Source organism: Gobius niger (genome assembly GCF_951799975.1).
Source record: "Gobius niger genome assembly, chromosome: 5".
NCBI lineage: Eukaryota > Metazoa > Chordata > Actinopteri > Gobiiformes > Gobiidae > Gobius > Gobius niger.
Window position 1 is genome coordinate 613351 of NC_136856.1, and position 25358 is coordinate 638708.

General features: G+C 44.4%; 1 protein-coding gene across 4 annotated transcripts in view; it reads right to left on the reverse strand.

Annotated features, from left to right (window-relative positions):
- Positions 1 to 6918: 6918 nt before the first annotated feature.
- Positions 6919 to 25358, reverse strand: part of LOC306962842 (mitogen-activated protein kinase kinase kinase kinase 4) — a 92100-nt gene continuing 73660 nt past the window's right edge. For all 4 annotated transcript variants that reach the window (XM_079556171.1, XM_079556173.1, XM_079556172.1 and 1 more), the window contains 6 exons: positions 25102 to 25236; positions 24859 to 24959; positions 19466 to 19615; positions 9387 to 9546; positions 9171 to 9310; positions 6919 to 7017 (listed from right to left, as the gene is read on the reverse strand). In XM_079556171.1, the coding sequence (XP_079412297.1) occupies positions 6934 to 7017; positions 9171 to 9310; positions 9387 to 9546; positions 19466 to 19615; positions 24859 to 24959; positions 25102 to 25236 (770 nt within the window). In that variant the 3' untranslated portion in view covers positions 6919 to 6933. The remainder of the gene's footprint in view (positions 7018 to 9170; positions 9311 to 9386; positions 9547 to 19465; positions 19616 to 24858; positions 24960 to 25101; positions 25237 to 25358) is intronic.

The window sequence follows — 25358 nt, forward strand, 5'->3', positions numbered from 1 at the left end:
CACTGAGTCTTCACTGAAGACCTCACTGAAGACCTCACTGAAGACCTCACTGAAGACCTCACTGAAGACCTCACTGAAGACCTCACTGAAGACCTCACTGAAGACCTCACTGAGTCTTCACTGAAGACCTCACAGAAGTCTTCAGTGAAGACTCAGTGAAGTCTCAAGACTTCACTGAAGACTTTACTGATGGCTTTAGTGAAGTCTTCAGTAAAGTCTTCAGTAAAGTCTTCAGTAAAGTCTTTATTGAAGACTCTAGTGAAGACTCTAGTGAAGACTCTAGTGAAGACTCTAGTGAAGACTTTACTGAAGTCTTCAGTAAAGTCTTTATTGAAGACTCTAGTGAAGACTGTAGCTCAGACAGGAGGTTCACATCTGCACCTTTTCACTCAGTATTTCAAACGCAATAAGCTACAGACGCAGTATTTATATATTTATATATAATATATATAATAAATATATTATTTATACTTGAAGCGCGACACAAACGTCCAGGACAGTCTTCGCTAAAGTCGTAAACGTGAACCCGTTTCCTTCACTCAGGACGAGGACACGAGACTCAGGCGTTAGATTTGAAGAGTTTCGTGACATGAACCATAGACACGTCTGTGTCGACAGAATCATGTTTGGAAAATAACTGATCACATGAATGATCACATTCTGAGGGACTATGTTCTCTCAGATCACTCCGCCGCCGCGTAGCTTATACAACCACGACGCTGATGCTGCTCAGATATAAGTGATTCTATGGACACAGACATGTATATTGTTAGTCTGGTGTTATCAGTGATTTGCCTCAGGAGCGGCTCACACTGTTTTTAATGCAGGCTAATGTGCTAATGCAATTACAAAAATTATCTCCATAAATCAGCCACACTCTGGATAACGAGGGAATGAGGCCCTGTGTCAAACATCCTGAAACATCCCTTTAACACAGGGACACAGATGTTTTTAACCTTAGGCTGTGACTCAGTAACTTTCGGTCAGCCTCGGATCTGAGATATTTACTTTGATCAGACAAGACGCTGCATCCTGTTTTCTGTTTTGCAGAAACGTGTCCTCGTGAGGATCAGATCCTCAGATCCTCTCCAGCCCCAGACTTTACTGTAAACCATTAGTAGAAGTACTGAATGCAGTAAAAGTACAGTAAAAGTACAGTAAAAGTACAGTAAAAGTACTCTGTCACAGCTGTGGCTGCTCTGTGTTAGACGATCCTTCAGACCTGCTATATTTATAGACTCAGCCATAAACTACACTACCCACAATCCCCCGGGCCACCTGTTCATACACTGTAAATATCACAGTCAGACATGAGTAAACATGGATAATTATACTGATGAGGCTTTAGATCATCTGCGGCGCAGATTCTACTTTTCTCTTTGTTTCACTTTAGTTTTAGTTAAAGTTTTCTGCTCTTCTGTCGTCACATTAAACTTCAGTTTTGTTTAGTCCGAGTCGCCGCTGACTGAGACATTTACTCAAATAAACTTTATTTAAACTCTAAAAACGTCCTGGATTCAGAGCGTTTGTGCCTGGGAGTTAAACCTGTGTCTGGTGTTCCTGCTGTGCCTTTGTTCTAATGATGTTTGTTGTGTTAAACTTATGTACATGAGAAATAAAGTCCACCTGATGGAGTCTGTGTTTCCTGTGAGAGGGAGAGGGCGCCCCCTGCTGTTCACTAGTGGTTAGTGTTTGATGGTCCGGAGCAGGTTTGTAGGAACGATATTCCTGTAGTTGTGAACCCGAACTTGTGACTGCAGGGCATCTGCAGGAACCTGAGCTCACATTTAAGACTTATAAGACTTTTCAAGACCTTTTAAGACCTTTTCAAGTTTCAAGTTTAATGGTTTTGTAAAGCCCAATATCACAACAGAAGTGGCCTCACAGCTGCACCGAACATTAAGGCAATAAAACAGAGCAATAAATATGACAATTAAAAGACCTTTGAAGACTTTTTCAGCCTTTAATGACTTTTAAGACCTTTTAAGACTATTAAAGACATTTTCAAAGACTTTTCAAAGGTTTCAAAGGCTTTTTCAGACTTCTTAAAGACATTTTAAAGACTTCAGTCCTCCGTTAATAACTTCAGTCCTCCGGGATCTTCGAGTGAAGAGCATCATGGTGTTTGAGAGAGTTTGTCCGACCCTGAAAAGCGACTTTAAACAGGCTCCGTCACGGCGCACACGGAAAAAGCAAATATACATGCGTTTCAATGACATCACGCATAGTTCTGGCGGCCATTTTGAATACTGAAGTATAATTATGCAGTACTACAGCATGTAGATATATCTCTACTCAGGAGGGAAGTGAAAGACGACTGACAGTGGCATTTTTATGTGTGATCATCAGTAAGAGACGCTTGTTTATGTGATATAATCAGTAAATGTAGCTCAGATGTAGCAGCTCCGTCTGTGGAGCGACAGCAGGATTTACTACAGATCTGCCTCACTCTGAAGACTAAAGGAACACATCAAAGAGGAAACAGAAAACCTTTCTCTGTGACTTTTACAGTTTGTCATGTCGACAGAGTCTCAGTCAGTGTTTAAGCTGCTCAACACGTTAGCATGCTACCGGTTAGCAACTGTCAGCCATCGTTAGTTGATTCATTCAACTGTCAATGGCTTCAACACGAGAAACACACATGTGGCTCACAACTGTGAACACTGAGGAAACACTACAGTCACAGCTCTGACCTCTGACCTCTGCCACATGTTGTATCCAGGGCCAGATGTTTGTGGTTCAGGGCTTTTCTTAGAGAGGGCAGAGCTGTTGAAGCTAAATGCTAACCAGTAGCATGCTAACTTAGTTTGTTTGTTTGGGCAGTTCTGCTCAAAAGGAGTGGGACCTTATAAAAACATGTTAAACCCTGACTCACTGGTTTCTTCACATAAACGAGCGTCTCTGTGACGAGTTTTTACAGTTTCCTTCATGAGCGATGATGACGAGTGAATAAAAAAGCCTCTGTCGATCAGTCGTCTTTCTTTTCTGTCCATAATTCTACTCCGGTATTCAAAATGGCCGCCATAACAAGAAACGTCACATGACTGAAGTTTTGTCCACTTTGGCTTTACCTGAATCTTAAAAGCTTCATGAGAGGAAAGTTTACATCTCATTTGAAAGCTAAGACCTACTAAACTGATTGCAACTTTTTTGTTGCATCGTCGTCGCTTTGTTGTCACATTTTTGTCGAGTTTTCTTTGTTTTTTTTGTAGAGTTTTTGTATTGTTTTTTCTTCTTTTTTGTGGTGTTTTCATCCTCAGTTTTTGGCGCTATTGTGACTTTTTTCAAGAGAAAATGTGCTCAGTTTAAGATCTGACCCTCTGACCCCTCTGACCCCTGGCCCCGTCAGAGGGTCAGGTCATCATTATACGTTAGCTCGACTTCCGGGTTCACAGATGTGCGAGAAACTACAAAAAACTTTATAAAACCACAGTCAGTATTTATAAAACTGTATGAGAGTTACTGAACAGACTTATGTATCAGAACATGAGGCAAACATGAACCTACTGCTGTAAAAGTCATGTTTACCAAAGTCACTACATCCGGGTTAGCACAGATACATGCTAACCGCAACTTTAGTAAAATATGACTTTTTTAGCCGTAGTTGCAGCATTTTTGGCTCATGAGTCTGAGATTAAGTCGGTTCAGTCGCTCTCTGTTGAGTTTCACAAACATTGATGCTGTTTTTAAGGGTTTTTTATGTTTTTTCTGGTAATATTTGCCGTTTTGCTGCGACCCGGAAGCAGAAGTGGCGACGTCACACTGAACCAACGCAGAGGTTTGTTTTTAAGCAGTTGAGAAACTAGTATAACTTTACTTTTACTCCACTTTGGAAAGACATGATACATTTCTATAAACGTAGTGAAGTAAATGTGACACTTATTTAAACTTCAGACCCAGATGTTGGTTCATAAAAACACATTTATTGAATGTTTTATTGCAGATGTTTCTCCAGTTTAGTGTGAGCTGTAAAAGCATCATCATCATCATCATCATCATCGTGGTTAGAAACAGTAAGAATCCAGTGCAAACATACCACAAACTCTTCCATAAAAATACACATAAAGTCAATATTTGGTCTCTTCATATATTTAACGACACAAACACAGGCGTCAGAATCTATAAACTCTCTTCACTTCCTCCTCCGTAACCTTTGACCTCTGGCTTTAGTCTGTCAAACCAGAGCCGACCTTCAAACAAACCTTCTCTGTCACTTTACTTCACCTCCTCCATATTTGCATAGACGAAACACGAAACAAACCGTTCCTTCATAAACCTCTAAGCGACGGCGTTTTGTCTTAATAAATCAAACAAAATGTAAAGAAAAGTGAAACATTTTGTGGCTTTTTCCGGCCCAGAGTTCAAGACACAGCGCGAAAATCCAGACACAGACACGGAAAAGTGGTAAATGCTAACCGTAATGCTAACGTTAGCTTCATGCTACATGCTAACGGCGCCGCTTCTTCACTTGCTCCTGAAGTGACGCCTGGTTCTTCAGCAGATCATTCGGCCGGTTCTCCCGACGAGCTGAAGACGCTCTGATGATCGTCCCGGCTCCAGCCATGACCTTATGACCTCATGACCTCTGACCTCATGACCTCTGACCTCACATGTGTGGAGGGGAACCCAAACTCCGCACAGACCAGGTTTATTGTTAGTTAAAGCAGAACTAAGTAACTGGTTTACCTTAAGGCGAGACACTGCAGGTGAATAAGGGAAAATAAATAATGTAGAGATGTCAATGTGAAGCTTTTGCTGAACATCACAGATATAAACATGAGAAAAGATTAAATGTTATGGTTTTATGTTATTGACATATTAGTGACTCAGATTTTCTCAGAGGGGATTTTGGATATTTTGTTTAGTTTTTCAATAAACTAATCATGAGTGAAAAAATCTGTAAAAACTCAAATTCCGCCTGTTTTTTTTTTTGTTTCAAAGCTGAATAAATCAGGCTAGGAATTAGATATGAAAAAATCCCTCTGAAAAAACCTTCAGAATCTTGTTGTGTCTCAGACTGTAAAAAATAACAAAAAAATGACAAAAAAATGACAAAAAATGACAAAAAATGAAAAAAATATATGACAAAAAAACGACAAAAAACGACAAAAAAAATGACAAAAAATGTGACAAAAAAATGACAAAAAATGACAAAAAATGACAAAAAATGACAAAAAATGAAAAAAAAAATGACAAAAAATGACAAAAAAATGAAAAAAAAATGACAAAAAATGACAAAAAATGACAAAAAAAACGACAAAAAAATGACAAAAAACGACAAAAAAAATGACAAAAAATGACAAAAAAATGACAAAAAAATGACAAAAAATGACAAAAAAATGACAAAAAAATGACAAAAAATTACAAAAAATGACAAAAAATGTGACAAAAAAATGACAAAATGTGACAAAAAAATGACAAAAAAATGACAAAAAAATGACAAAAAATGACAAAAAATGACAAAAAAATGACAAAAAAATGACAAAAAATTACAAAAAATTACAAAAAATTACAAAAAATTACAAAAAATGTGACAAAAAAATGACAAAATGTGACAAAAAAATGACAAAAAAATGACAAAAAAATGACAAAAAATGACAAAAAAATGACAAAAAAATTACAAAAAATTACAAAAAATTACAAAAAATTACAAAAAAATGACAAAAAATGAAAAAAAATCGACGAAAAAATTAAGAAAATGTGACAAAAAAAATTAAACAAAAATTACAAAAAAAATGACAAAAAATGTGACAAAAAAATGACAAAAAACCTTCAGAATGTTGTTGTGTCTCAGCCTGTAAAGTGTGGAGTCTGTGGGAGCTTCTATAAGGGCTCAGGCTCTGCCCGAGTGCGGCTTCTCTCATTCAGAGAAAACCAGCCCTGAAGTTTTGTAGCGAGTGCGCATGCTCGGCCCGTTCTTCCACTTTTCCGCTCCAGCGTCTCGTAGGAGAAAAAACACCATATTTGGGTGAAAGCGTCATCACGGGGCCCCTTAGCAGGACACGTGGATGTCAAATCTGTCAATATTTATGAATGAAAACCCGCGGGAAAGACGGCCTTTCTACTTCCGGGTCGCCCCCACCTCGCAGACAAAACATCATCAAATAAACATCATCATTTTTATATCTGACATGAAAACTAAGATGTAAAGGGAGGAAAACAGATACAAATCTCCACTTCCACCACTGCGGGAAACATCAATACTTTCACCTAAAGTGTCTCGCCTTAATAAACCCTCTCCGTCGTCCCTCTGGGGGGGATTCAAGTGTTAATGGGAGGGTTGGGGGGTCTTTCATCGCCCCCTGGTGTCTGACCTGGGGATTTAAGTCTCTCAGGTGTGACCCAGGTGAAACTTTAAAGTGAGAGTTACTGGAGTCTCTCTGCAGATGTTTCCTACAGGACACACATCTAAACGTACAGAAGCTAAACTAAACTAAAACACTTAAAGCTGCTAAAATGAAGACTCTTTTTGTTGCATAAACTCAAAGCTTTGGCTGAAACTCTTCCTGCTGCAGATTCAGTTTTTACATGATGTTAATTCAGTCAAACACAAAAGAAAAAGCTTGAATGGTCCAACTTTGACTTCAAACATACACGTGTTTCTGTGTCAGTTTCTTCTCTGGTCGTCTCTAACTTATAAACATTTATTCTTCACATTCACAACCTGAACACAGACTTTATAAACACGTGGAAACAGTGCATTTGATCCATCGTTTGACCCAAAGAACAGGAAAGGTTTGATGTGAGATTTGTTTCACGGTTAAAGATCCAAACCTGAGTCTTATTTCCTTCACACGGATTTGAAAAGTGACTGATCTGCTCCTGGGGTCAGGGAGTTGAACCCGCGCCTGGTGTGAGAGGCTGAGGTTGGACCCATGTTCCTGAAGTCCTGAAGCTCTCCTGAAGCTCTCCTGAAGTTCTCCTGGAGCTCCGTCACCAGTTGAACAGAGAGTTGTGTCCCAGAGTCATGAAGTAGATCTGACTGCTGCCCCCGGACAGCACCGAGGCGAAGAACACCTGAGGAGAGGAGCATGGAGGTCACACAGCTGGAGGAGGAGAACAGAGGAGGAGGAGAGAGGAGGAGAGGAGGAGGAGAACACCTGAGGAGAGGAGCACGGAGGTCACACAGCTGGAGGAGGAGAGAGGAGAACAGAGGAGGAGAGAGGAGGAGAACACCTGAGGAGGAGAGAGGAGGAGAACAGAGGAGGAGGAGAACACCTGAGGAGGAGGACAGGAGGAGAACCAGAGGAGAACAGAGGAGGCCAGGACAAGGAGAGAGGATCATTTCTCTCTGAGGGTAGAACATTCCTCTCCAGAGTCAGAACCCGGACTCGTCTCCTCACTGTCAGGAGGATTGGAGGATGTTTTATTGTATGTGTAGCTGAGTGTAAGGTCGGCTCCTCTGTCAGGGCTCATTATTGGGGAAACAGCTCCCCCTGGTGGCCGTGTGACGTCTTTAATGGTAAATATTCAGACTTTTTAACCCTAGAACATTATAGCATCCATGTGTGAGATGTTCCTGATCTGAGTTTGTCCTGAGTCTCTGTCCTGGACGTCTCTGATGGCCTGGGTGTTTCTCCTACAGCCTCATGTTTCCATAGTGATGAAGGTCGGGGAGGGTTAGTGTGTTTGTTTATCTCTTTGCTCCTGTGTCTCTGAGGAACACAGAGTTATTTATATTTAGTTTCTCTCTCCTGAAGGACACTGAGCTTCACCACAGACGTCTCACACATCCAGGAAACATCTTTACATCTTCATTATCACAGTTTGAAGGATTATTTTGTTCCCAAATTCCTAATTTTCCAGTGATTTTGGATCATTTTTCTCTGGTCTCTCAAGATGCTTTTCTTTCATGTTATTAGACATGACACAGTTTCACATAAAAGACTCACATGTGTCACGTTTGTCATGTAGAGATAGATTTGATGAAGTTCTTTTTATGGATTCTCATTAGTGACGGGGTTATGAGTTTCAGCGATGGTGTTCTAGGGTTAAACGTGCTCAGTGTTTCGCCTCATTAATAATTATCTGGTTTAAACACACATTAGCGTTAGCATTAGCGTTAGCATTAGCGTTAGCATTAGCAGCAGTAGATCAGCTCTGAATGAACCACTGGCTCTAAAGCTACTAAACCCCGTCCTCGGCTGAAGGATTTGACTGTAATGACAATATAAACGAGACTCAAAGCTGACGCTGTGATGACTTCATGAAGCAACGAGAGAAAAGTTACAAAAGTAAATGATCACATGACTTCAGCTCAGATTAAAAGCGTCACGTCCACAGCTTTTTTTGCAATCGCTAAATATATAAAACAGATAAAACCTTTTTTCATGTGTAAATTAGTTCTGAGTCGATCTTTCCTCATTGATTCCACTACATGAGCCACTATACTTTATTTATATTTAATTTTTTGTCAATTTTGTGTCATTTTTTTGGTCATTTTTTGTCATTTTTTGTCAATTTTTAGTCAATTTTTTTGTCAATTTTGTGTCATTTTGTGTCAATTTTTGTCAATTTTTTGTGTCATTTTTTGTCATTTTTTGTCAATTTTTTGTCATTTTTTGTCATTTTTTGTCAATTTTTTGGTCATTTTTTGTCAATTTTGTGTCATTTTTTGTCAATTTTTGTCATTTTTTGTCATTTTTTTGTCATTTTTTTTTGTCATTTTTGGTCATTTTTGTGTCATTTTTTGTCAATTTTTGTCATTTTTTGTCATTTTTTGTCATTTTTTGTCATTTTTTTGGTCATTTTTTTTGTCATTTTTTTTTGTCATTTTTGGTCATTTTTGTGTCATTTTTTGTCATTTTTTGTCATTTTTTGTCATTTTTTGTCAATTTTTGTCAATTTTTTGTCAATTTTTTGGTCATTTTTTTTGTCATTTTTTTTTGTCATTTTTTTTGTCATTTTTGGTCATTTTTTTTGTCATTTTTTTTGTCATTTTTTTGTCAATTTTTTGTCATTTTTTTCCTTTAGCTCTGAGTCGACAGTTTTACACGTCAGACTTCACGTTCTTCCTCCGCTCTTTCCAAACCCGTCGTTCTGCGTCTGTGTCTGCGTCTGTATCTGCGTCTGCGTCTGCGTCTACATCTGCGTCTGTGTCTGCGTCTGTATCTGCATCTGCATCTGCGTCTGCGTCTGCGGCCGAGTCTGCGTCTGCGTCAGAGTCTCACCTTGTCGTTGCGCTCGCACAGGAACTTGAGTCTCTGGGCCTTCTTGTGCATGAACACCCCCTCCAGGTTCCCCGTGCTGGCCGACCTCAGCTCGATGGCCTTCTCCCCCCAGCCCATCACCTGGTTGGACTGGAGGTACGCTGCAAACACCAGGACACGCTCCAGAGGTTAGAAAACATCCTCCTGCTCTGAGAGAGAGGTGAGGGGGCTCCTTACCCACGGAGGCCGGCATCTCCCCCCACTGCAGCACCGTGTCCTTGGTGATGCGCCCGAAGGTGTCGATGTAAACGCCCTCGTCCTCGTAGCAGACCAGCAGCTCCGTGCCCCGAGTCTGGGGGAGGAGCACGATGGCGTGAGGACGGATACTGCCCTGGATCTGCAGAGACACAAGCACCAGGATCAGAGGAGGAGGAGGAGGAGGAGGAGGAGCCAAACAAGCACCGGGATCAGAGGAGGAGGAGGAGCCAAACATCAGGATCAGAGGAGGAGGAGGAGCCAAACAAGCACCGGGATCAGAGGAGGAGGAGCCAAACAAACACCAGGATCAGAGGAGGAGGAGCCAAACAAACACCAGGATCAGAGGAGGAGGAGCCAAACAAGCACCAGGATCAGAGGAGGAGGAGGAGCCAGACAAGCACCAGGATCAGAGGAGGAGGAGGAGGAGGAGCCAAACATCAGGATCAGAGGAGGAGGAGCCAAACAAGCACCAGGATCAGAGGAGGAGGAGCCAAACAAGCACCAGGATCAGAGGAGGAGGAGCCAAACAAACACCAGGATCAGAGGAGGAGGAGCCAAACAAGCACCAGGATCAGAGGAGGAGGAGGAGGAGGAGCCAAACAAGCACCAGGATCAGAGGAGGAGGAGGAGCCAAACAAACACCAGGATCAGAGGAGGAGGAGGAGGAGGAGCCAAACAAGCACCAGGATCAGAGGAGGAGGAGGAGCCAAACAAGCACCAGGATCAGAGGAGGAGGAGCCAGACAAGCACCAGGATCAGAGGAGGAGGAGCCAAACAAGCACCAGGATCAGAGGAGGAGGAGGAGCCAAACATCAGGATCAGAGGAGGAGGAGGAGGAGGAGCCAAACAAGCACCAGGATCAGAGGAGGAGGAGCCAAACAAGCACCAGGATCAGAGGAGGAGGAGCCAAACAAACACCAGGATCAGAGGAGGAGGAGGAGGAGGAGCCAAACAAGCACCAGGATCAGAGGAGGAGGAGCCAAACAAGCACCAGGATCAGAGGAGGAGGAGCCAAACAAGCACCAGGATCAGAGGAGGAGGAGCCAAACAAGCACCAGGATCAGAGGAGGAGGAGCCAAACAAGCACCAGGATCAGAGGAGGAGGAGCCAAACAAGCACCAGGATCAGAGGAGGAGGAGCCAGACAAACATCAGGATCAGAGGAGGAGGAGCCAAACAAGCACCAGGATCAGAGGAGGAGGAGGAGGAGCCAAACAAGCACCAGGATCAGAGGAGGAGGAGGAACCAAACAAGCACCAGGATCAGAGGAGGAGGAGGAGCCAAACAAACACCAGGATCAGAGGAGGAGGAGCCAAACAAACACCAGGATCAGAGGAGGAGGAGCCAAACAAGCACCAGGATCAGAGGAGGAGGAGGAGGAGCCAAACATCAGGATCAGAGGAGGAGGAGGAGCCAAACAAGCACCAGGATCAGAAGAGGAGGAGCCAAACAAACACAAGGATCAGAGGAGGAGGAGCCAAACAAGCACCAGGATCAGAGGAGGAGGAGCCAAACAAGCACCAGGATCAGAGGAGGAGGAGGAGCCAAACAAGCACCAGGATCAGAGGAGGAGGAGCCAAACAAGCACCAGGATCAGAGGAGGAGGAGCCAAACAAACACCAGGATCAGAGGAGGAGGAGCCAAACAAACACCAGGATCAGAGGAGGAGGAGCCAAACAAGCACCAGCGGAGCTTCTGCAGGGAGGGAAGTCAACAACAGAACATGGAAACAGTTTTAACCCCTTAACTCCCACCTGAACGGATCCCATTTTCTCCAGTTTGGCTTTACCCAAATCAAAAAGCTTCTTGGGGAAAAAGCACCAAACCAGCCACAAAAAATGAGAAGAAAACAAGGATATAAACGCAACAAAAATGTGACAAAAAGTGACAAAAACTCAGCAAAATGTGACAAAAAAGAAACATCCAAAGGTGACACAACACGGCAACAACGTGAGGAAAAAGATCAGTTTTGTGGGTCTTAGCTTTCAAATGAGGTGTTACACAGGCCTACAGCCAAAGAGGACAGAAGTTTAGGCGTGTGGTGAGAGGTTAAACAAAGAAAAATCCATTACAGTTTAGTTTATGGTTTAGTTTACCTGCTTGACTAGTCTCGATCACTCCTCAGAAGCGACACCTGGTGGTGGAGGTGCCAAATACAAAATAAAATAACCCGGGACGCTTATAACCATATAGTACCTACAGCCACCATCACCCCCAGGATTTATGGCACACCCAAGATACACAAGACCGGCCCAGCGCTCCGCCCCATTGTAGACAGTATTGGATCAGTCACATACAACCTCTCCAAGGCTCTAGTGGAAATAATAAAACCATTACTCAGACTCAACTGGCACAAGAACTGCAACATATGACCATAAAACCGGATGAAATGTTCATATCGCACGATGTAGTGTCTCCCGGTCAAAGTCACACTCAACATTGTAGAAAATAGACTCAAACTGGACAAAACACTAAGAAAAAGGACCCAACTCACAATAGAAGATATCATGCAGCTGTTAAACTTTGTGGCCACATCAGCCTACTTCCAATATCAAGAAACAATCTACAAAAAGAAAGAAGGCTTTGCAATGGGGGACCCTCTATCTGCCATCATGAGCGGGTTCTTCATGGAGGAGGAGGAGGAGGAGGAGGAACCAAACAAACACCAGGATCAGAGGAGGAGGAGCCAAGCACCAGGATCAGAGGAGGAGGAGCCAAACAAGCACCAGGATCAGAGGAGGAGGAGGAGGAACCAAACAAGCACCAGGATCAGAGGAGGAGGAGGAGGAGGAGGAGGAGGAGGAGGAGGAGGAGGAACCAAACAAACACCAGGATCAGCCTCAGAGGAGGAGCCAAACAAGCACCAGGATCAGAGGAGGAGGAGCCAAACAAACACCAGGATCAGCCTCAGAGGAGGAGGAGGAGCCAAACAAGCACCAGGATCAGAGGAGGAGGAACCAGACAAGCACCAGGATCAGAGGAGGAGGAGGAGGAGCCAAACAAACACCAGGATCAGAGGATCAAGAAAAATCTACAAAAAGAAAGAAGGCTTTGCTATGGGGGACCCTCTATCTGCCATCATGAGCAGGTCCTTCATGGAGGACTTAGAACAACGAGCCATCACAACAGCCCCAGCCGACAGCAGGATCACACTCTGGAAACGGTCCAAACTGGACACACACAGCAGATCACAGACCATCTCAACACTTTAGACCACACCGGGAACATAACGTTCACCCACGAAGAGGAATCAGCCAACTCCATAGCCTTTCTGGACCTGAAAATCCATCACCAAGAGGACGGCAGCAAACAACACACAGGAAACCCACACACACGGAGCAATATCTGTGCTGGACTTCAGAACAACGGCTCACAGACTCTCAGCGGTCAGAACTTTGTACAACAGGACAAACATCATCACAGACACACAGGACAAGGAGGAAGAGGAGGCTCACGTTCAACACGCACTCACACACGGCCAGTATCCACAGTGGGCGATGGAAACAGGCACAAAACACAGAAACAACACGGGAGAAAAAGGGGAGTAGGACGACACAAAAAGAACACAAAACAGCATCAGGGGGGTCACAGGGCGCACACAGAGGGCCATGAGGAAACACAACATAAACACTCCAGTCAAACCACACAACAAACTCAGGCAGATGTTAGTCAGACCCAAAGACTCCATCCATCAGGACCGGAAATCCCACGCCTATCATGCAATCGGCTTGTTGCTCGGTGTGGCTACGCTAGCTCCTCTGATCTGAAGGTGTGAGCGCCTGGACTTCCTGTCTGTTTTCTTTTCCTGGAATAATAATGATATTTTCTAAAGATTATGTTGTGGGCGGTGAGTTCCCGGTAGACGATCATTTACTGTGTTCAAATCATGAAGTTCAGATCAGAGACGCCTGTGATCATGAAGGATTGAGAGTTTGTCTTGAAGCTAAAGGCTAACATGCTATAAAAGTATATATAAAGGCACTATTTCAAGTTGTGTAATGCATTAACCGCTTAACTCCCACCTGAACCGAGCACGTTTTCTCGACGAAAACAATGATGGAAAAGTGGCAAAAATGTCACAAAGAAATTGACAAAAAATTGAAGAAAAATGACAAAAATGTGACAAAATAATGACCAAAAAATGACAAAAATGTGATAAAAAAAATGGACAAAAAAGGGACGAAAAATTGATGAAAAAGTGGCAAAAATGTCACAAGAAATTGACAAAAAAATGACAAAAATTTGATACAAATTTAACAAAAAATGGCAAAAATGTGACAAAAAAATTACAAAAATGTGATAAAAAATTGACAAAAAAATGGGGAAAAAAAACAAAAAGTGACGAAAAATTGATGAAAAAGTGACGAAAAATTGATGAAAAAGTGGCAAAAATGTCACAAAAATGTCACAAGAAATTGACAAAAAATGACAAAAATGTGATAAAAAATGACAAAAATGTGACAAAAAAATTTACAAAAATGTGATAAAAAATTTACAAAAAAATGAAAAAAAATAAATAAATAAAAGTGACCAATAAAGTGACAAAAATGATGGGGAAAAAAATCTGATGACGGTTCAGGCGGGAGTTAAGAGTTTAAATCATCCTTTAGCTTCAAGACAAACTCCCTGATCCTCACAAACATAAACGTCTCCTCTATGGAAATATTTCTACCAGGAACTCACTGGTCTGAGCTAATCTTAATGGAAATGAATACGAACAGGAAGTGCTAGCGCCCACAGCTTCAGCTCAGAGGAACTAGCGTAGCCACATTGTGCAACCAGCCAATAACACATGTGTGGGGGAGACGGGGCGATCATTCAGCACACGGAAGAAAGAACACCAGAAGGAATGTGAAAAGGAGACGGCCAACAGACAAACAAGAGCAATAAAAGAACAAGCAATGCAAGAAGATCTCAAATCATATCAGAGCACTGTGAGAGCGAGAACCACATCATGAACCGGGACAACGCCGGGGTCATCCATAGGACCACCGCTGGATCAGAGAAGCCATCGAGATCAGGAAACATCAGCATCTATGAACCGGGACGAGGGAGCTACACCTTATCCCACACCTGGGACCGTCCTGGAGAAGGCGCCGGTCAGTAGGGGGCGTAAGCTCTCCCTACTGACTGGAAAACCCATGTAAGCTGCTACGACACGGCACCTCCACCACCAGGGGGCGCTTAAACTAGTCAAACAGGTTGTAAAGGATTATAATGAAATCTGAACAAGCCTCTGACTCTTTGCTCACACGCTACAGAACAAGACCATGTCAGTGAGATGAGCTGATAGACAACAGTCCACACCATAATCATTCTGAACATAACGAGAAGTACAGATAATACACAAACACAGAGACACAAACAACACACTCGCAGATAGGCCTCACCCTCTCTGTGCAGAGAAGTGCAAGACCAGGATAAAAGAAGACTGTCAACAGAGGTCTGGACTTCACTTCTTCTCTTTCTCTGAAGTCACCAGCTGGTTATACAACTTTGTAACGAGGAACAACGGCAATAAAAGCCTTATCTTTGAGACGACTTCTGTCTCCAGTGTCTGCTTTGGCCATATCCAAAAACTGTTCTCGCGTGATACAAAAGAACCAGATCCTAACAAGGTAAAACTAAACCTTCTGTCTTACTATAAGAAACAAAACGGTAATAGACTTAACCTAAGAAGACAGTCTGAACCTTCTACAAAGACAGAAAAATCCACCGTGGAACAGAGGAACCCCTGATGTCGTTTCTACAAAGATGAGCAGAAGTGAGAGGAGAAGGAGCTGGTCCCGCGGTCGTGAAGGTGTAATAATAAATAAAGGTGTAATATAATAATCACCGGGGGGTTTTGAGCCAGGACGATGCGTAAGACGAGCACCGGGATCCACAGCGGCAGCGCGATCTTAATCCTGTACGTGGAGCTCAGCATCTCTGCTCCTCCACACAGAAACCACACTGAAGCCACACTGAAGCTGCACTGAGGACACCGGTGCGAGCTGCAGAGGGGGGGCCCGGCCCGGGGGGGGGGGGGGGGGAGTATTTTTAGACCTGGTCCTCGGCTAGAAGTGGGTTTGGTTCATGGAGCTGAACTGGGTTAGAGCAGAAAGAGGAGAAACTGTTCTGAACATCGTCTCAGCTGAGAATCCTACTGTGGTAACTGTGGTAACTATGGTAACGGTGCATTATGGGCTGGGATCACGGTTGATCTCACGGTAACAGCTGGACCTCCACAGAGTCTTCTCCCCGAGGTCACATGACTGTCTCGTGGTTTACGATGTTGTGACGTGACGTGGGCGACACATATGGAGCTAAAGTACGACCTTTGACCTCTGAACCCCCGCCTGGACTGAGCACAGTCTCCGCCCCTTTGCAAACTGGCCTGTTGTACATGTTTTTAGTAGTTGTTCTAATCACAACTTTAACATGGCACAACAAAGCACTTTCAATTTCACTACAGGTAAAGGGAAGCGTAAGAATGAAACCTGTGGAAAGGGATTGACAGAAGTGTCTGTGTAAACCCTCACGAGCGTCTGATGTAAAGCACTGGAGAGACTTTAGCACAGGGGTGGGCCAGTTCGCTTGGTGGAGGGACAGTGTTCTTCATCGTCAAAAGACCAAGGGCCAAACCCCCTAACTGTCGCCTGAATTAAAGCATCACTTTAAACAATGGCCAGGTGTACATCATATATGACTGAAGTGCTTGTTCTGCTCAGAAATGTTTCGGAACTGACTGTTTGTTTCACATTTTTCAGCACTTTAACCACTTGCATTTTCTCCAAACGAACGGCTTAACCCAAATCTAAACGCTTCTGGACTGGAGTTTACAGCCTATAGGCCATGCCAGCCTCATTTAAAAGCTAAGAACTGATAAGAACTTTTTTTGTTGCGTTTTGCTGCCGCGTTTTTTCAAATTTTTCATAGTTGTTTTGTTTTTGTTTTCATCCTTGTTTTTGTTGATTAATACTTTTTAGATTAGTTTATAGATTTGGGTAAAGCCAAACTGGAGAACATGAGCTTGGTTCAGGTGGGAGTTAAAGGGGGGGTATTCTGCAAAATGAACTTTTTCAAGCTTTCCATCATGTTATTCTGTCACTCCCTCATTAAAAACATGGCTGAAGTGTTGCCTTGGCACATTCACGTATTTCTGAGTAATCTGTAAAAACTCTGATGGCGGCCATTTTAGGGATAGGTTTGCCTGAGTCCTCCTAGGAACGCCCCCACCTCCTGGAGACGCCTCCGAGCTTTGGTCACCAGCCGAGTAACCAACCACTGCTCCTCAGCAGAACCCCCTCCCCACTGATGCCACAGACAGCGTGTGGAGGGGGCGTGTCTAAAGGCTCAGAGGTTCTTAAAGAGACAGAGGCCTATTTCAAGACATTCACTACAGCCATTTTGAGAGAGACATTTTATACAAGGCAGTTATTCTAATTTACTGCGTTTACAGACCAACAGAAGGTTTGTCATCATTGTAGTGGGATATAGACTGGTGCTATGGGACTGACAAAAGCAGAACACCCCCTCTTTAAAGCAGAACACCCCCTCTTTAAAGCAGAACACCCCCTCTTTAAAGCAGAACACCCCCTCTTTAAAGCAGAACACCCCCTCTTTAAGAGATCAACAGGTCTTCAATCTCTGATGAGTAAAGTTATTTCTCAAGATCATCTTGAGGGCCAGAGCTTCTATGCTGGAGGGCCGGATTTGGCCCCCGGGCCTGACGTTTAGCAGCTGGTTTGAGTCTGTGTCTCCTGACAGGCAGACGAGACGCTAACGAGACTCAGCTCAGACGCCGCAGGTGAAGAACCATGTTATATTCAGCATTTTCAGACTTTAGCTGAACATGACATGGGTATGAGTCAGATACAATAAGTGCCGTCACGCTGATGCAAATTCATTTTAACGGCGTCAGCAGCGAGTTCACAGGAGGAAAGTGCACTTGCTCTGTTTTCCTTCTTCACTGTGGAGGAACCTCTGCTGATGGGCTGATGAACACGGCTGCTGGAGACCGGGAGGATCCAGGAGACCAGAGCCCCGGGTTCCCGCCTCGCGCTGATTAGCCTGGATGCTAACGTTTGCTTTTCCTCTGTGACAGAAGAGCCCCCCCTGCTGGATGCTAATGCTTTTCCTCCGTGACAGAAGTGCCCCCCCTGCTGGATGCTAATGTTTGCTTTTCCTCCGTGACAGAAGAGCCCCCCCTGCTGGATGCTAATGCTTTTCCTCCGTGACAGAAGTGCCCCCCCTGCTGGATGCTAATGTTTGTTTTTCCTCCGTGACAGAAGAGCCCCCCCTGCTGGATGCTAATGTTTGCTTTTCCTCCGTGACAGAAGTGCCCCCCCTGCTGGAGGCTAATGTTTGCTTTTCCTCCGTGACAGAAGAGCCCCCCCTGCTGGATGCTAATGTTTGTTTTTCCTCCGTGACAGAAGAGCCCCCCCTGCTGGATGCTAATGTTTGTTTTTCCTCCGTGACAGAAGAGCCCCCCCTGCTGGATGCTAATGTTTGTTTTTCCTCAGTGACAGAAGAGCCCCCCCTGCTGGAGGCTAATGTTTGTTTTTCCTCAGTGACAGAAGAGCCCCCCCTGCTGGATGCTAATGTTTGTTTTTCCTCAGTGACAGAAGAGCCCCCCCTGCTGGAGGCTAATGTTTGTTTTTCCTCAGTGACAGAAGAGCCCCCCCTGCTGGAGGCTAATGTTTGTTTTTCCTCAGTGACAGAAGAGCCCCCCCTGCTGGAGGCTAATGTTTGTTTTTCCTCAGTGACAGAAGTGCCCCCCCTGCTGGATGCTAACGTTTGCCTTTCCTCCGTGACAGAAGAGCCCCCCCTGCTGGATGCTAATGTTTGTTCTTCCTCCGTGACAGAAGAGCCCCCCCTGCTGGATGCTAACGTTTGCCTTTCCTCCGTGACAGAAGAGCCCCCCCTGCTGGATGCTAATGTTTGTTTTTCCTCAGTGACAGAAGTGCCCCCCCTGCTGGATGCTAACGTTTGCCTTTCCTCCGTGACAGAAGAGCCCCCCCTGCTGGAGGCTAATGTTTGTTCTTCCTCCGTGACAGAAGAGCCCCCCCTGCTGGATGCTAACGTTTGCCTTTCCTCCGTGACAGAAGAGCCCCTCCTGCTGGATGCTAATGTTTGCCTTTCCTCCGTGACAGAAGAGCCCCCCCTGCTGGATGCTAATGTTTGTTCTTCCTCCGTGACAGAAGAGCCCCCCCTGCTGGATGCTAATGTTTGTTTTTCCTCCGTGACAGAAGTGCCCCCCCTGCTGGATGCTAATGTTTCCTCCGTGACAGAAGAGCCCCCCCTGCTGGATGCTAATGTTTGCTTTTCCTCCGTGACAGAAGAGCCCCCCCTGCTGGATGCTAATGTTTGCTTTTCCTCCGTGACAGAAGAGCCCCCCCTGCTGGATGCTAACGTTTGCTCTTCCTCAGTGTCAGAAGAGCCCCCCCTGCTGGAGGCTAATGTTTGTTTTTCCTCCGTGACAGAAGAGCCCCCCCTGCTGGATGCTAATGTTTGTTTTTCCTCAGTGACAGAAGAGCCCCCCCTGCTGGAGGCTAATGTTTGTTTTTCCTCAGTGACAGAAGAGCCCCCCCTGCTGGAGGCTAATGTTTGTTTTTCCTCAGTGACAGAAGAGCCCCCCCTGCTGGATGCTAATGTTTGTTCTTCCTCAGTGTCAGAAGAGCCCCCCCTGCTGGATGCTAATGTTTGCTCTTCCTCCGTGACAGAAGAGCCCCCCCTGCTGGATGCTAACGTTTCCTCCGTGACAGAAGAGCCCCCCCTGCTGGAGGCTAATGTTTGCTTTTCCTCCGTGACAGAAGAGCCCCCCCTGCTGGATGCTAATGTTTCCTCCGTGTCAGAAGAGCCCCCCCTGCTGGATGCTAATGTTTGCTTTTCCTCCGTGACAGAAGAGCCCCCCCTGCTGGATGCTAATGTTTGCTCTTCCTCCGTGACAGAAGAGCCCCCCCTGCTGGATGCTAATGTTTGCTTTTCCTCCGTGACAGAAGAGCCCCCCCTGCTGGATGCTAATGTTTTTCCTCCGTGACAGAAGAGCCCCCCCTGCTGGATGGTGGTGAGACTCACGTGCGTGGGCAGGTACAGGTCGTAGGGCGTCCCCGAGTCCACGTCGATGGCGTGAAACCCCGACACGGAGCCGTAGATGACCTTTAACCTCTGACCCTCCTCCACCGTCAGGTCCACAGAGAGCGGCTTGTGAGGCAGCGCCCGGAACGACTGCAGGAGGGAGGGGTTATTATTATTATACAGCCTTCACAAACATTTACACAGATTTAACGCTTTAGTCACGTCTTCCTCATCATCTCCATCGGACAGGGGCGGACTGGCCACTCACTTTACCTCACCCTGACCCCCGGGCGAAACCGAGCTTTACCCAAATCTAAAAGCTCAACCTCTTAACTCCCGCCTGAACCGAGAGGATCTGTTTCCTCACGTCATCACATTTTTTTTTAATCATTTTTTTGTTGGGTGTTCAACTCATTTTTGTGACTCATTTTTTTTTGTCATTTTTTGGTCGAATTTTTATCCATTTTTTGTCACATTTTTGTAATTTTTCGGTCACTTTTTGTCATTTTTTTTTGTCATTTTTGTGACATTTTTGCCACTTTTTCATCAATTTTTCGTCACTTTTTTGTCAAACTTTTCTCACTTTTTTGTCACATTTTTGTCATTTTTTGTCACTTTTTTTTTATTTTTTTGGTCGTTTTTTCATAAACTTTTCTCACTTTTTTGTCACATTTCCATCATTGTTTTCGTCTCAGTTTTGTTGCTTTTGGATTGGGGTAAAGCCAAACTGGAGAAAATGTGCTCGGTTCAGGCGGGAGTTAAGGGGTTAAAAGAAAAGCATCAAAAAACAAAAATGTGCTGGAAAAGCGACAAAAAAGTGACAAAAACACAACAAAATGTGACGAAAACGTGACGACAAAGCGATGAAAAAAGCGATGAAAAAACAACAAAACCCCCGAAAAACAAGAGACGGAAACACAACGAAAAAGTGACAATAAAGTAATAAAAAAGCAACAAAAACATGACAAAAATGCAGCGACAACGTGACAAAAAGTTCCCGTCACTTTTCTAGATTTGAGCTTTCAAATGAGGCGTTACAGTGTTGCTCTCCAGTCAAGAAGCCTTTAGATTTGGGCAAAGCCGAACTGGAGAAAATGCTCTGGATTAAGGCGGGGGGTCAGAGGTTAAGATGTATTTGTGGAAGTGTCGCATTTGCTCTAATTTGGAACAATTTGGGGATAAAACGACAGATCCTTCCCCTCTCCAGTCTTCACATGCGAACACTGCTCCTCTCAGATCTGACCCAGTTTGAGGAGGACGAGGCTCCGCTCAGATCTGACCCAGTTTGAGGAGGACGAGGCTCCTCTCAGATCTGACCCAGTTTGAGGAGGACGAGGCTCCTCTCAGATCTGACCCAGTTTGAGGAGGACGAGGCTCCGCTCAGAGGACACAGATCTGGGACAGACCTGAATATCCACAGTCGTCTCTCAGGAGCTTCTGCTACGGAATAAAAGTTCGGACAAAAACCTGGAGCAGTTTACAGACTGTTTGTTCTACAGACTCTGATGGACTGTTTGTTCTACTGACTCTGATGGACTGTTTGTTCTACAGACTCTGATGGACTGTTTGTTCTACAGACTCTGATGGACTGTTTGTTCTAGAGACTCTGATGGACTGTTTGTTCTTCAGACTCTGATGGACTGTTTGTTCTACAGACTCTGATGGACTGTTTGTTCTAAGACTCTGATGGACTGTTTGTTCTACAGACTCTGATGGACTGTTTGTTCTACAGACTCTGATGGACTGTTTGTTCTAGAGACTCTGATGGACTGTTTGTTCTTCAGACTCTGATGGACTGTTTGTTCTTCAGGCTCTGATGGACTGTTTGTTCTACAGACTCTGATGGACTGTTTGTTCTAAGACTCTGATGGACTGTTTGTTCTAAGGCTCTGATGGACTGTTTGTTCTAAGACTCTGATGGACTGTTTGTTCTAAGACTCTGATGGACCGTTTGTTCTACAGACTCTGATGGACTGTTTGTTCTTCAGACTCTGATGGACTGTTTGTTCTACTGACTCTGATGGACTGTTTGTTCTAGAGACTCTGATGGACTGTTTGTTCTTCAGACTCTGATGGACTGTTTGTTCTTCAGGCTCTGATGGACTGTTTGTTCTACAGACTCTGATGGACTGTTTGTTCTAAGACTGTGATGGACTGTTTGTTCTTCAGACTCTGATGGACTGTTTGTTCTTCAGGCTCTGATGGACTGTTTGTTCTAAGGCTCTGATGGACTGTTTGTTCTTCAGACTCTGATGGACTGTTTGTTCTTCAGACTCTGATGGACTGTTTGTTCTTCAGACTCTGATGGACTGTTTGTTCTTCAGACTCTGATGGACTGTTTGTTCTACAGACTCTGATGGACTGTTTGTTCTACAGACTCTGATGGACTGTTTGTTCTACAGACTCTGATGGACTGTTTGTTCTACAGACTCTGATGGACTGTTTGTTCTTCAGACTCTGATGGACTGTTTCTTCTTCAGACTCTGATGGACTGTTTGTTCTACAGACTCTGATGGACTGTTTGTTCTACAGGCTCTGATGGACTGTTTGTTCTTCAGACTCTGATGGACTGTTTGTTCTAAGGCTCTGATGGACTGTTTGTTCTGACTCTGATGGACTGTTTGTTCTACAGGCTCTGATGGACTGTTTGTTCTAAGGCTCTGATGGACTGTTTGTTCTAAGGCTCTGATGGACTGTTTGTTCTTCAGACTCTGATGGACTGTTTGTTCTACAGACTCTGATGGACTGTTTGTTCTAAGGCTCTGATGGACTGTTTGTTCTAAGGCTCTGATGGACTGTTTGTTCTAAGGCTCTGATGGACTGTTTGTTCTAAGGCTCTGATGGACTGTTTGTTCTAAGGCTCTGATGGACTGTTTGTTCTACAGACTCTGATGGACTGTTTGTTCTAAGGCTCTGATGGACTGTTTGTTCTACAGACTCTGATGGACTGTTTGTTCTAAGGCTCTGATGGACTGTTTGTTCTAAGGCTCTGATGGACTGTTTGTTCTAAGGCTCTGATGGACTGTTTGTTCTAAGGCTCTGATGGACTGTTTGTTCTACTGACTCTGATGGACTGTTTGTTCTACAGACTCTGATGTCCTGTTTGTTCTACAGACTCTGATGGACTGTTTGTTCTAAGGCTCTGATGGACTGTTTGTTCTACAGACTCTGATGGACTGTTTGTTCTACAGACTCTGATGTCCTGTTTGTTCTACAGACTCTGATGGACTGTTCTACTGACTCTGATGGACTGTTTGTTCTACTGACTCTGATGGACTGTTTGTTCTAAGGCTCTGATGGACTGTTTGTTCTAAGGCTCTGATGGACTGTTTGTTCTAAGGCTCTGATGGACTGTTTGTTCTAAGGCTCTGATGGACTGTTTGTTCTACTGACTCTGATGGACTGTTTGTTCTACAGACTCTGATGTCCTGTTTGTTCTACAGACTCTGATGGACTGTTTGTTCTAAGGCTCTGATGGACTGTTTGTTCTACAGACTCTGATGGACTGTTTGTTCTACTGACTCTGATGGACTGTTTGTTCTACAGACTCTGATGGACTGTTTGTTCTACAGACTCTGATGGACTGTTTGTTCTACAGACTCTGATGGACTGTTTGTTCTTCAGACTCTGATGGACTGTTTGTTCTACAGACTCTGATGGACTGTTTGTTCTTCAGACTCTGATGGACTGTTTGTTCTTCAGACTCTGATGGACTGTTTGTTCTAAGGCTCTGATGGACTGTTTGTTCTTCAGACTCTGATGGACTGTTTGTTCTTCAGACTCTGATGGACTGTTTGTTCTAAGGCTCTGATGGACTGTTTGTTCTAAGGCTCTGATGGACTGTTTGTTCTAAGGCTCTGATGGACTGTTTGTTCTAAGGCTCTGATGGACTGTTTGTTCTACAGACTCTGATGGACTGTTTGTTCTAAGGCTCTGATGGACTGTTTGTTCTAAGGCTCTGATGGACTGTTTGTTCTTCAGACTCTGATGGACTGTTTGTTTTACAGACTCTGATGGACTGTTTGTTCTAAGGCTCTGATGGACTGTTTGTTCTACAGACTCTGATGGACTGTTTGTTCTAAGGCTCTGATGGACTGTTTGTTCTACAGACTCTGATGGACTGTTTGTTCTAAGGCTCTGATGGACTGTTTGTTCTAAGGCTCTGATGGACTGTTTGTTCTACAGACTCTGATGGACTGTTTGTTCTACAGACTCTGATGGACTGTGTGTTCTACAGGCTCTGATGGACTGTTTGTTCTTCAGACTCTGATGGACTGTTTGTTCTAAGGCTCTGATGGACTGTTTGTTCTTCAGACTCTGATGGACTGTTTGTTCTTCAGACTCTGATGGACTGTTTGTTCTTCAGACTCTGATGGACTGTTTGTTCTTCAGACTCTGATGGACTGTTTGTTCTGACTCTGATGGACTGTTTGTTCTTCAGACTCTGATGGACTGTTTGTTCTACTGACTCTGATGGACTGTTTGTTCTGACTCTGATGGACTGTTTGTTCTTCAGACTCTGATGGACTGTGTGTTCTACAGACTCTGATGGACTGTTTGTTCTGACTCTGATGGACTGTTTGTTCTTCAGACTCTGATGGACTGTTTGTTCTGACTCTGATGGACTGTTTGTTCTTCAGACTCTGATGGACTGTTTGTTCTACTGACTCTGATGGACTGTTTGTTCTGACTCTGATGGACTGTTTGTTCTTCAGACTCTGATGGACTGTGTGTTCTACAGACTCTGATGGACTGTTTGTTCTGACTCTGATGGACTGTTTGTTCTTCAGACTCTGATGGACTGTTTGTTCTGACTCTGATGGACTGTTTGTTCTACAGGCTCTGATGGACTGTTTGTTCTTCAGACTCTGATGGACTGTTTGTTCTTCAGACTCTGATGGACTGTTTGTTCTAAGGCTCTGATGGACTGTTTGTTCTGTAGACTCTGATGGACTGTTTGTTCTGACTCTGATGGACTGTTTGTTCTACAGACTCTGATAGACTGTTTGTTCTGACTCTGATGGACTGTTTGTTCTGACTCTGATGGACTGTTTGTTCTTCAGACTCTGATGGACTGTTTGTTCTAAGGCTCTGATGGACAGTTTGTTCTTCAGACTCTGATGGACTGTTTGTTCTAAGGCTCTGATGGACTGTTTGTTCTGACTCTGATGGACTGTTTGTTCTGACTCTGATGGACTGTTTGTTCTTCAGACTCTGATGGACTGTTTGTTCTACAGATTCTGATGGACTGTTTGTTCTACAGATTCTGATGGACTGTTTGTTCTAAGGGTCTGATGGACTGTTTGTTCTGACTCTGATGGACAGTTTGTTCTGCAGACTCTGATGTTCTCCTGGAGAACGTCAGAGTCTGGTTGACACACTGATGGTTTTACCTTGAAGGCCATGAACTTGTGGTAGGGTTTGGGGGCCCAGGCGTAAACCTCCACCGCGTTCTTCAGAGCCACCACCAGGAACTTGATCTTCTCATATCGAACTGTGGAGACAACACATCATCATGACCACTGACCCCCCGCCTTCACCTCAGCTTTACCCAAATCTAGGCCCGGACAGTGGACACCGCTACAAAATAAAAGTATGGAAAGCAGGAACCGAAAAGAAAGAAGGGCTGGACGTACCGACTCTGTAGTGCCCGCAGCCCTCCAGCTCCCCCACGGAGCTCCAGCCCTGCCTCTTCTCCACCTCCGGGTCGTTTCGCAGGATCTTGTTCCGCAGCCACGACAGGTAATACAGACGCAGCTTGTTCTTCTTACCTTCAGGCAAACACAGAGTCACAGGTGAGGCATTCAGGAGCGTCTGGACTAAGAGACACTTTAGAGGAAAATAAAGTATGTGGGTCATACATCATCAGAGAGACTCAGCTCTGGCCACTTTT